Raw genomic sequence first — 13636 nt, forward strand, 5'->3', positions numbered from 1 at the left:
TGAAGTGGTTGTCTTTATATTTTTGAGTACATGTATCAATTTTATTTTACTGCCATTAAGTATGATGTGTGCGAGGGAGAATGACTGCCATCCAGGAGGTTCAACTCACAATGTTCTATCAAGGAGTTCTAAATATAGATATATAAATAGAGGTCTCTGTTTAAAGGTCTCATGGAACAGATTTGTTACAAAATATAACCTAAATATCTGGTACAGGATTCTCAGTTTCTTTTTTGGATAACATCCCTGCATTTCAGGGTCATATGTAAGATGAATCAAATATATGAAAACATTTTATATGTTTTATAGTCTATAGTCATGACACTTGGCCTGTGGGTGTGTAGAGCAAAGGAATTTTTTCAGATATTTCATCATCACCAATTTTCATTATCATATCTTATAGTAGGCCTGGATCATTGATGTATGGCCTCAGCCATATAGTTAAAGCACTGATTTTGATAGATCCAAGTCACTGTTTAAAGTTACTGTTTTAGAATAAAAACGAATCTTGGATTGTATCTGTACTAATAGACTGAAGGACTCTCAAGTCAAAATGGAGTTTTCAAAGTATAGACAGGGACCAACCAACTTTGTAAAAGTACAAGAATAGTTCAACAAATACCTGTTGAGGAAGTTTTAATTAAAATTGATCTCGACCATTATGATGAATCTGGTTTGACTACATCTTTCAATAACATGTACAATGTACCTGTTATGAACATACTTGCCAACTTTTTGAAATTCTCATGGGGGAGAAAAGTACGTGAACGACATTTTCAACTCGGTCGCTCAGTTTCGCGTTATCAGGAATAACCACATCATCATGAATTTGCATAATCCAGTACTGTTTTATCCTGCAATAAGCTCATGCCATATAATAAGCCCATCCATGTCTTTTTCAGATATTTCAAAATTCACTGCCCTACATAAACTATCCCTGCATTCTGCAACAAGCTCACCCCCACATATTGTTCAATATCACTAAACACCGGCTTCCTGGGCTTATTGCAGAGTAAATACAGTAAACGTTCCAATCAAAGCATTTGAGATCACTCCAGTATAGACCTACAGAAATAACAACATTTGATGTTTTAGCTATTTGTTTCATTTAACAAATTTGATCAATTCTTCTACAACAGAATTGAGAAATTAATGTGATTTATTTGCATCAAATGTTTCTTTCTGATGGAAAATTTAAAATAACCAGACAAGTGCAATTGGTTTTTAAGTTTTTAATAATCAAATCTTGCATTGATATTGGATGCTTTTTTATAGAAATAAATTATATCAAAATAGAGATCTCACTCTGGCTCTGAACACAATTCCCTAAAGAAAAAAAAATAACAACAACTACACAATATAATCTTGCATCCAAACCATTAGAAACATGTCACTAATTTAAATAATTTAATTTTATCGCATAGAAACTCGGTCTAATCTCTGAAGATAGAGGGGGAACATGACAGTTCCTTATTGTAGCTAACACATGCAGACTTCGCGGTCGCTAAAGTCGTTGTCGATGGCTTATAGTTGTAGCAGTCCTCATCCCTGTTCAGCTTGCAGGTCAGTAAAGCTGACAAAGTTGACTGGTCTAAGTGATCGTTAGTCCGTTTGTACCTTCCGTAGCACTGAAAACACTCGTTCACAGTCAGCGTTGCTGTTCGGCAGGGTACACAGTGATGTGGCCATTTTGTACAAAATGGGGAATCGCATGGACATGAACACTTTGTAAGAGAAAGGGAAAAAACGCTCCACGGGATGATATATTATCTTGGATTTTGCCCGTTTAAGTTGCCATTGGTATTTTCCAGAAAGTACTTTTTCCAATGGCCCCATGTGCTAGTTAGATTTTGAGACAAAAGGAAATAGACTGACCAATGGCGATTGTTTTTTTTTTTTATTTTTTTTTAACTTCTCGCCGAAAGGACATTCTCCTACTGAAACAGGTCAGACGATCATCGAGACTGCCATTTTGGATTTTATATTTCATGGTCATTTTCACGATGTATTTGTAAGGAATTACTGGGCGGATCTTTATCAAACTTCGTATGTAGCTTTCCTATATGTTCAACGAAGGTACCGTTTAATTCCTTCACACACCGATATAGCAATTAACTTCAAAGAAAAAAAAGAAGAGATGGAACTTGTATATATAGAATCTATCCAAATGATCATGTAATGGCGAGTGTCAATGTCCATTGTTTCCGTTGATGGCACTAAATGACGAAATGTGTGGAAGTGTTGCCTTTTAAGAGAGGTTATTCTCAGGAAAATGTTACATGTGGTATTGTAGTGTTGAAAGTGATGAAGAGAAATAACCAAATATGGACAGAAATATTAAAAGTTGAGGACGCAAAAATTTCTAAACAGTAGAGCGTGACGATGGAATCGCGTCTAAGTAAACAGTGGGTGTGTTCGTCTGTACCACTGTGCTAAATCAGATATAGGGAACACACACACACCTCCTCCTCCCTTAAACTTTAACTCTATACTGAAGTTTCTGATCTTTTTTTACGGGCAGATGAAAGAATGTCAAAATGCGTAAAATTTAAATTTGCATCGTGTTCCCCGATATAAACCCATTATCAGAAGGGTAACATATATGTCCGTCAGTAAATGTCGCGCATTGCTCGCGTTACCATCACGTGCTGTGAGCCACAGAAACGGCAAAATATCCACGAAAGCAAAACATGTAGAAATGGTAAACATTACCGCGGACTTTGATATATCGAAGTCTGTGATATTATCATTAGATGACCTTGTTATGATATCCTGAGTCGTTAAATAATTGGATTAGCGTGCAACATGGTGTCTGTCATTGGCTGTAACGTTGATTGATGAAAAGGGGAAACCTGCACTGACTGAACTTTACACTGACGTAGGCATACGCTAAAATTAGCTTTCTCATAGGATGGATTCACGCCCACTGATTGGCCGTAAGAGTGGACGTAAAACCTGTTAAATAAATAAATCGGGTATATCCTACATTTTTGAAGTTTAATTGGTGTTTTAATCGAAACCATGTCAGCTCATTGTGTACGTACACGTGTTTGTATCATATACAACAATTTCATGAAGATCGAGCCTTAGTCTGCCCATGGACGTGTAATATTATCTGTATTGTAAGTCCCTGATCTGTCCCTTATTAAACCCCCTTGGAAAAAGCTTCAGACACCTATGGATCCGAAGATCATGGTCATAGCAATTTTGTGTTAAGGCTTTGAATGAGAAGACCATGGTGCGAAAATACGACAACGCGACATATAATTCCTTTTCGGATCACTGATTAAAAGCGAGCTAAGGGGTGTAACTCTTCATGACTTAGTGTCTTCTGAGATGGCGTTAGAATCGTTCTGAACACCCAGAGTTACTTCCCTTAGTTTCACTCAAAAGCCATGAATGATTTGGTATGTATTGTTCTTCTCGTAAGTTATCTTGCGCAACAAACATTTTGAAATACTTGTAAACACAAAGGATTGGGTCTTTTTGTAAAGAGATAAACAAAAGTAAAGTTATAGTATATAGAATTATATCTACAACAGAAGTCAAAATATTTTATTTCCAACATACATAGCTGCATTGGATACATCTCAAGTGGTCTTCTCTTCTGAAAGGCCGAAATGCCGTAAAAGTGGACGTAAAACAATTGAAATAAATAAGTATCTTCCATTGGAGCTGGCGAAAATTACGGACAATCATTCAAAATATTGATGATGATCTAAAGACAAAGAACTGGGTAGAATACGATAACTGGAAGTTATATCAGAGCATGTGGAAACAAATAAAATATAGTGTAACCTCTCTAACGTTAAAATGTGAAATCTCATTAACGTTAAAAGTGTAACCTTAGTAACGTTAAAAAGTGTAACCTCAGTAACGGTAAAGAGTGTAACCTTAGTAACGTTAAAAAGTGTAACTTTATTAACCTTAAAAAGTGTAACCTCAGTGACGTTAAAAAGTGTAGCCTCAGTGACGTTAAAAAGTGTAACATCAGTGACGTTAAAAAGTGTAACCTTAGCGACGTTAAGAAGTGTCGCCTCTGTAACGCTAAAAAGTGTAACCATAGCTACGTTAAAAAGTGTAACCTTAGCGACGTTAAAAAGTGTAACCTTAGTAACGTTAAAAAGTGTAACTTTATTAACCTTAAAAAGTGTAACCTCAGTGACGTTAAAAAGTGTAGCCTCAGTGACGTTAAAAAGTGTAACATCAGTGACGTTAAAAAGTGTAACATCAGTGACGTTAAAAAGTGTAACATCAGTAACGGTAAAGAGTGTAACCTTAGTAACGTTAAAAAGTGTAACTTTATTAACCTTAAAAAGTGTAACCTCAGTGACGTTAAAAAGTGTAGCCTCAGTGACGTTAAAAAGTGTAACATCAGTGACGTTAAAAAGTGTAACCTTAGCGACGTTAAGAAGTGTAGCCTCTGTAACGCTAAAAAGTGTAACCATAGCTACGTTAAAAAGTGTAACCTTAGCGACGTTAAAAAGTGTAACCTTAGTAACGTTTAAAAGTGTAACTTTATTAACCTTAAAAAGTGTAACCTCAGTGACGTTAAAAAGTGTAGCCTCAGTGACGTTAAAAAGTGTAACATCAGTGACGTTAAAAAGTGTAACATCAGTGACGTTAAAAAGTGTAACATCAGTGACGTTAAAAAGTGTAACATCAGTGACGTTAAAAAGTGTAACATCAGTGACGTTAAGAAGTGTAGCCTCTGTAACGCTAAAAAGTGTAACCATAGCGACGTTAAAAAGTGTAACCTTAGCGACGTTAAAAAGTATTACCTTGGTAACGTTAAAAAGTGTTACCTCAGTGAAAGTAATAGCGAGCTTAGACAGTGCTGGCGAGCTGATGCCATTGATAGTAGTGGCGAGTTAATGCTATTGACAGTATTTGCGAGGTAAATCCTATCGCCAGCACTGGCGATATTAAGACTATGACAGTTCTGGTGATATTAGGGCTATTGACATTAATGGAGATATTAAGACTATGACAGTATTGGTGATATTCGGGCTATTGACGTTAATGGCGATCTATAGACTATGACAGTACTGGTGATATTCGGGCTATTGACATTAATGGCGATCTATAGACTATGACAGTACTGGCGATATTCTGGCTATTGACATTAATGGCGATCTATAGACTATGACAGTACTGGCGATATTCGGGTTATTGACATTAATGGCGTTCTATAGATTATGACAGTACTGGCGATATTCGGGCTATTGACATTAATGGCGTTCTATAGACTATGGCAGTCCTGGTGATATTCGGGCTATTGACATTAATGGCGATCTATAGACTATGACAGTACTGGTGATATTCTGGCTATTGACATTAATGGCGTTCTATAGACTATGACAGTACTGGCGATATTCTGGCTATTGACATTAATGGCGTTATATAGACTATGACAGTACTGGCGATATTCTGGCTATTGACATTAATGGCGATCTATAGACTATGACAGTACTGGCGATATTCGGGCTATTGACATTAATGGCGATCTATAGACTATGACAGTACTGGCGATATTCGGGCTATTGACATTAATGGCGTTATATAGACTATGACAGTACTGGCGATATTCTGGCTATTGACATTAATGGCGATCTATAGACTATGACAGTACTGGTGATATTCGGGCTATTGACATTAATGGCGATCTATAGACTATGACAGTACTGGTGATATTCTGGCTATTGACATTAATGGCGATCTATAGACTATGACAGTACTGGTGATATTCGGGCTATTGACATTAATGGCGATCTATAGACTATGACAGTACTGGTGATATTCGGGCTATTGACAGTACTTGTTACATTTAAGCCATCTCACAGTCTTTGAAATATTGATCCCTTTTCCATGTAAAACCCCGATATGGTCGTTCTTACCGTTGGCTACAATAGTCTGGCTGATTAGATACAATGTATATGGTTTTTTTGTTAAGTGGATAATTAATAGGTGTACCTAGTGTTTACCAAAGCACAATGAGAGCTCGGACTTAACTACTATGTCCATTTTATTATATTAAGAACTGAACATTTACATCTAAAAGCTGTCATATATAAATCATATTCATATCAGATATTAATGTGACGGTCTCCATCGGCCATCTGATAATTGTTTAGTTGAATATTCTATGCTAGAACACCTATTTAGGGCAAAGCTCGCTGTCGACCATCCGTGCGGCGGTGTCATGACGTCAACCCGACCGTAGAGTGATCTTTGACCTGGTCGTCGTCCTGAGGTGCATTCACCTACCAAAGGGTTTGTTTACACAAACAAATTTCTTGTTTTGTTGACCTTGGAAGTACAGGCTGTATTTTCTCGTCTGTTGACGGAAGTCAATGCTGTCTTGTCTAAGTTAACCAATTACATCCCATAACGGATATTATGGACAGATGTGTCGATGGATAGAAACTAGACTTTTAGGTTATCATTGTATGGGAGGGCACTTAGGACAAGATGGCACGAGAAACCACGACACCCAGAAACAGGAAATGGACAAGCGTGATACACCACAGCTGGATCCGGTCTCGGAAACGTGTTCTATTCATCTACAAATCTCGCCCATAGTTGAATTGAGCACTTTTAACCGAGTTAGGTGTATACAAATATACAAATAATTCCAATTTCTTAATTAAATCTAAGATCCATTTGAAACTTGGAAGGCATTTCTAATATTGTATTCTTTCATGGCAGTATTAGATGCTTCTATTTGTTCCAAGCTTGTCAGCATTTTGCCACGATATGACTTTAACAGTTCCCAACCTATTCCTTTCACACTTACATCTTTCGTAAGCGGCGATTAATGTTAAAACATCACTTTTAAATGTTAAAACATACCGAGATATGCCGACTTTATATGTTAAAAACTAATGACGATGTATGCTGGCTAGGTAATAATGCCGGGATAAGTCGACCTGCTGGCTAGATATCGACACCGAGACTTGCTGGCTAAGTGTTGATATCGAGATACTATGTGATAATACCGCAATATATTGACCTTCTAACTAGGTTTTAATACTGGGATATGTCGATATGCTGACTAGGTTATTATACCGAAATATGTCGACCTCCTAGGTCATAGGACCAGGATGTGTCGACCTGCTCTCTTGGTGATAATACCGGGATATGTCGACTTTTTAGCAAGGTATTATTACCGAGATACATCGACTTCCTGGCTAGGTGTTATTACCGAGATACATCGACCTCTTGGCTAGGTGTTGATACCGAGATACATCGACTCCCTGGCTAGGTATTATTACCGAGATACATCGACTCCCTGGCTAGGTGTTAATACCGAGATACATCGACTCCCTGGCTAGGTGTTAATACCGAGATACATCGACTCCCTGGCTAGGTATTATTACCGAGATACATCGACTCCCTGGCTAGGTGTTAATACCGAGATACATCGACTCCCTGGCTAGGTGTTAATACCGAGATTTGTCGACTCCCTGGCTAGGTATTATTACCGAGATACATCGACTTCCTGACTAGGTGTTATTACCGAGATACATCGACTTCCTGGCTAGGTGTTAATACCGAGATTGGTCGACCGCCTGGCTAGGTGTTATTACCGGGATTGGTCGACCGCCTGGCTAGGTATTATTACCGAGATACATCGACTTCCTGGCTAGTTGTTAATACCGAGATACCTCGACTCCCTGGCTAGGTGTTATTACCGAGATACATCGACTCCCTGGCTAGGTGTTAATACCGAGATACATCGACTCCCTGGCTAGGTGTTAAAATACCGAGATACATCGACCGCCTGGCTAGGTGTTAATACCGAGATTGGTCGACCGCCTGGCTAGGTGTTATTACCGGGATTGGTCGACCGCCTGGCTAGGTATTATTACCGAGATTGGTCGACCGCCTGGCAAGGGATTGGTCGACCGCCTGGCTAGGTGTTATTACCGAGATTGGTCGACCGCCTGGCTAGGTGTTATTACCGGGATCTGTCGACCGCCTAGCTAGGTGTTATTACCGGGATCTGTCGACCGCCTGGCTAGGTGTTAATACCGGGATCTGTCGACCTCTTGGCTAGGTGTTATTACCGAGATACATCGACATCCTGCCTAGGTGTTACTATCGCGATTTGTCGACCTTTTGGTGTTAGGTGTTGTTGATGCATATGCACTAGGACATTAGTGTGTACGTGCAATATAAATGGTTCTGTGCGTGGGCTGCGGCTATGTGTACTGTGTATTTATGTCTGTACCTGATGTCAAGGACATCGTGTCAGTATTGCACGTAACATAATTTGTGGACACCTGTACTATTAAAACGTCATTGTCATACCTGCATTTTGTTACAGTTATTGTGCTGACCTTGATATCTCGATTAGACTTATCAAAACGAATTGAAAATATTACATTTTTGTTTCTTGTCAAGGTAAAATATTTTCTTCGTAGTACAATAACTGAAATTCTGATAATTTGAAACTTTTCGCGTCGTTTGATGAAATAAAGAGATCTATGAACCGCATACGTTCCTTCCGCACTTCCGAATCTTTTTTTACAAACAATTCCCACACTTACAATAGAGTAGAGAATGAATTTGAAATTTTATATCAGAGCAGCCCTTTCAAAATTTTCAAAAATCGCAAATGATCGAAGAAATTGAGAACTGCGTGGTATTTATGCCTTTGGCTAAACATGTGTTACCCTCTACAAGATTTTAGTGACTTGGTTCGTCGCCATTTCTTCTGTCCGTCGGTCGCCGTTTCTTCTGTCGGTCGGTCGTCGCGTGTTTTGTCGAATTTGTGTTTATGGACTTAAATCACTGATGTAGGCCTAATGGGTGTAGATCACGGGGATTTCAGTCAGCAGTTGGGCCTGGAAATCAGCTCTCACTTCAATATTTCCGTTCACGCGAAAATGGTCATCTAATCGGCTCCCCATGATGTGTCCGTCCGTAAATAATCATCTGATCAGGTCCTGTGATGTGTCCGTCCGTAAATGATCCTCTGATCAAGTCCCTGTGATATGTCAGCCATTTTATGATCATGTGATGTGTATATCACTATTTTTAGCCATTTACGACAATTATTGAACTATATTTGTCGTGGATTCTTACTTGGTTACAGGCCTATATTACCGAGGAGGAGGGTGTTTTCACGTGCTGAAAGAAAATCGATACAACTAGGTAGATGTAACATATAACTAGATATATGTAACATAACTAGATATATACTAGATAAATGTAACATACAACTAGGTATATGTAACATACAACTAGGTATATATAACATACAACTAGATATATATAACATACAACTAGGCATTTGTAACATACAACTAGATATATATATAACTAGATATATACTAGATATATATAACATACAACTAGGTATATGTAACATACAACTAGGTATATGTAACATACAACTAGGTATATGTAACATACAACTATGTATATGTAACTTACAACTTGGTATATGTAATATACAACTATGTATATGTAACTTACAATATGTAATGTCATACAACTAGATGCATGTAATATATGAATATATAACATACAACTAGGTATATGTATATACTAGGTATATGTAACATACAATATAACATACAACTAGGTATATGTAACATACAACTAGACATGTAACATACAACTAGGTATATGTAACATACAACTAGGCATTTGTAACATACAACTAGGTATATGTAACATACAACTTGGTATATGTAGCATACAACTATGTATATGTAACTTACAACTAGGTATATGTAATATACAACTAGGTATATGTAACATACAACTAGGTATATGTAACATACAACTAGATGTATGTAATATACAACTAGATGTATGTCACATACAAATAGGTATATGTAATAACTCATTGATACAAAGGTAAATAAACAACTAACGAATGGCGTTCATCGTACCACATTTTAATGAGGTATAACAAAATTATAAAAAAAAATCACGAGACGAAGCACCAGGTGGACCAGAAGTACCACTGATGACCTTCACATTCACCTGTCGACGACACCACATGCTTACTGTTTACACATTCACAATGAAAAATGGGATCCTTACATCCATTATGCTCTGAATTGCTAACCCGCGAAAATACCGCAATCACTATCTTAACTATCTAACCAATTAAATCATATCCTTTATCAGAGACCACTTAAACATATTCTGGTCCCTCTATATAATCGATCTCATAGGCTGTGCAATCAGAAAATTATCGTAAGAACTATTAACGACTTTCCGTTGTGATAACTTCAAGAATGGACAAAATATTTCTTCGTGTATGAACTACTAGTCTGTAATCTCAAAGCACTTTTATGTCAACACTTGAAGTAAATAAAATCTACACCATATTACTGAAAACATTAATTTGTTAATAAATAAGAAGATGAGCACTAGTAAACAACTAAAACTCAAACGTCATATCTACATAGAGATTCAAGTGTCCATTGTTCATCTGTCTATCTTGTTATCGCACCGGAAACAGCTTTCCTGTCCTTAGAAGACTGTACCGCCTCAGGCTGTTCTAACACAAAGAGCGCGCTCACAACTGCGACTTGTTTACAAACAAGTGCGAAGTGGGTCACCATAGCTCTCGCGACCTTCTGAGCGACCCAGACTACGTGTATCCCTCCGCCACGTACACGTAATTATTACCTGAGAAATATCGTCTGATCCACAGCTATTTATAGCCACAATGTAATAGGTATATAGTTGTTTCTATGAACTTCCTTGACTGCAGGGCCTATCCCACATTCACAGAAACATACGCTTTCTTCTAGCAATCGTTAATTAAAAAAACTTGATATTGATTGAACACAACATACGAGTAATAGCCGCTTCCTTGTACAGTCCGCTTTTCACACAAGACAGAGCAGTCGCCCACATCAAACACTCAATTTGTTAATTACTAGATATCACAAAGTTTCATGAGTCAATGTCAGATTCTAATGGAGTATCAATTTCACTCTCGTAACTGGTGTGTTGCGTTGTGAACCCTTCGCTATGCCAGTCCGATTCATCCACCGATGGAGAGCACGGTCTACATAGCACGTGCTCTCCCTTACGATCGGTCCGATCTTGTAGCCGTCTAACGGCCTCTTGAATCAATGTTTGTTCGCGTAGTAGATGTTTGAGAATCATTATAGAACTGCCGTCCGTATAGCTGCATTTACAATGTCTCTGAAAGCACTTTGAGCATTTGATAAATCCCTGAGAATGATAAACGTTTTCAGCTGCACCTGATGGTACTAGGGTCCTATTTGGTAGTGGTGATGTCTTGCGAGGAATACAATATGGTGACGGACGTACATTATGTCGCCGATCTACTTTTTCTCGACATGTTTTCATTGTGAGATTTTCCTTGAGTTTCCCTATCAAGACATCCAAATCGACTGGTACAACATTCTTGGTTGTTTCGGCATGGTTGGCTTCCGTTGGGAGACGCATCTTTCTCTGTTGAATTTCACCTAACTGATGTAAACCTTCGGTCTTCGTCTCTCGCGAACAACAACACAACGCCGGTTGTTTACCAGTGATTTGAATGAACTCAGTCTTTGTTGTTGTTATAGAGCCGAGGTCAGAAAAACTCCGCGAGGAAAAATAGGTCTTCATGTTTTCTAGAAAATTATCAGTTTGGTCCACCAAAACATCTCTAATCTGAGCTTTATCATTATGGCTTGGTCACTTATTGTATATTATGTAGTTAAGACTTTATTTCATTCTTACAGACGAATTGTTATCAAACATCGTAATTTTTTAATCGGGCTGAACATGCCCTACTCGCATGTTTACATTTACGCATCACGATCTGATTGGCTGGTTCCATTCGGTCTTGTTTGGGTAACTGGTAAATGGCGTGAATCATACTATATTGAAGTATCGACAAAAACAAGAACTTGTTTACAACGGATTTTGTTTTCCTACTGTTCGGCCTGTCTGCCAGATAACACGGAGATTTAAACATAAACAATCTCTGTAAGCAGGGACTAGTGCTACGTAATCGTACGTGTATGTTTCTGTACTCGGTGTACCGAGTCAGTAGTATCATGATATAAATAAGATGGTGTGATATCAACATTCTACTATTGATTTTTAAGGTGAATGCTAGAAATGGACAGACTCGAGAAACAACTCGGTACACACATCAACGATATGTATTGTTGTACATAGTGTTAATAACAGACGGGATTGGCAACAATGGCTTATTGATGCGATCGAATTGTAATACATTTATGTACATATCTTATACAAATTAGTATGGTAACATACAATACATCGTGTTATAATGTGAGTGTTACAGACCACTTTTACTACCATCATAAAGCTATGTTATCACAAGAGTACATTTGTACAACAATGTATAATAAACATGGTATACACAGTTATACATAACGGTACATTAGTACAACAATGTTTAATCAAGCTACGTATAAAAGTCCCTGATTAATATACTTTATTACAAAATCTATACACAGTTATACAAAACAGTACATTGATACAACAATGAATGATCAACATATGTATATTACGGGTCTTTAATTTACACACTTTATAATAAATTTATATACTTTTTTGCAAAACATTAAACCTTAAACAGACCTAGATTACATATTGTCATATATATAATTGAAACAACTTGACAGAGCGGAGACGATTAAGATGGATCTAATTTTAGTAGTGCTTTTTTCTGTGCACCATTGTTGATATTGCACCATTTTCGGAAATCCCCGCCCGTCTCGGATGTGACACAACGGTATAATGTCGCAATATTAAATGTATATGGGTCACTTATAGTCACGTGCAATAATTGTGTCCTACTTAGACGTCTAATGTTTTCTCCTGAATGTCACCGACTGGTTCTTATCTCATCATGTTTCAACCATCCACCCTATAAAAATTATCGAATATTTTATCATTTACATTCTGAGGGGGTAAATACTCCGGCGAGCAAAGACCTGTTTAATGACCTTGAGCTAGGTCTTGCCACCAGGAATATAGATGACAGAGTTCAAAATAAAGAGAATCACGGACTTGAACTGTGTATATGATAGATTCTAAGTCCGTGACAGAATGTATCAACATATGAATTATATACAATCTTATTTACTTCCTTTTGAACGCGTGTTAACTTCACGTGTGCCGGTAAGTCACATGTCGAAAGAAACACACGTGTTAAGTGTATGCACTAGTTCGAGGAAGACCTAATTATGCATACCTGACAAAGTGACACTAAGATGTATATATAAATGTTTATGACGTCATTGCCAACCTTTAGGGCAAAGTCCACAGAACTGTTTCAGACTACACACGTATAAAGATTTTTTTCAAAATGTATATTACTATTTTGATCAAGTACTCCTAACGTGAATCCCTTTAATAAGTCTTCACGTGTGTATGTTCCGAGAACGTGTATAAAATGCGGTAAATTGTCTGTATGTTAGTAACGACCGGACTTTCGAGCCGGTGTCGGCCATTTTTACCGAATTCCTGTCATACTCGATATGGAAATTACCACTAAGTTAATAATACATGATTACTATGAGTAGTTTGACGGCAACAACTGACGAATTAGTACACAACAGAAATGTGAAATACATTGTACATAGCAGTGCAATCATCATAAGTATTGAGAATAAAA

The 13636-nt window shown here is 37.6% G+C and overlaps 1 protein-coding gene across 1 annotated transcript; it reads right to left on the minus strand.

Moving 5' to 3' along the window:
• Positions 1 to 9895: 9895 nt before the first annotated feature.
• On the minus strand, positions 9896 to 11519 carry LOC132556583 (uncharacterized). The gene has a single exon (XM_060221002.1). The coding sequence runs from the start codon at positions 11443 to 11445 to the stop codon at positions 10924 to 10926; it is 522 nt and encodes a 173-aa protein (XP_060076985.1). The 5' UTR covers positions 11446 to 11519; the 3' UTR covers positions 9896 to 10923.
• Between the last annotated feature and the right edge of the window lie 2117 nt (positions 11520 to 13636).

This window comes from Ylistrum balloti, unplaced genomic scaffold (genome assembly GCF_031769215.1).
Source record: "Ylistrum balloti isolate Yb309-2 unplaced genomic scaffold, AGI_CSIRO_Ybal_v1 Utg370580, whole genome shotgun sequence".
In the NCBI taxonomy this organism is placed as follows: Eukaryota; Metazoa; Mollusca; class Bivalvia; order Pectinida; family Pectinidae; genus Ylistrum; species Ylistrum balloti.

Excerpts from the sequence above, each read along its gene's own strand:
- LOC132556583 (XM_060221002.1), bottom strand. The coding sequence starts at position 11,445 with ATGCGTCTCCCAACGGAAGCCAACCATGCCGAAACAACCAAGAATGTT.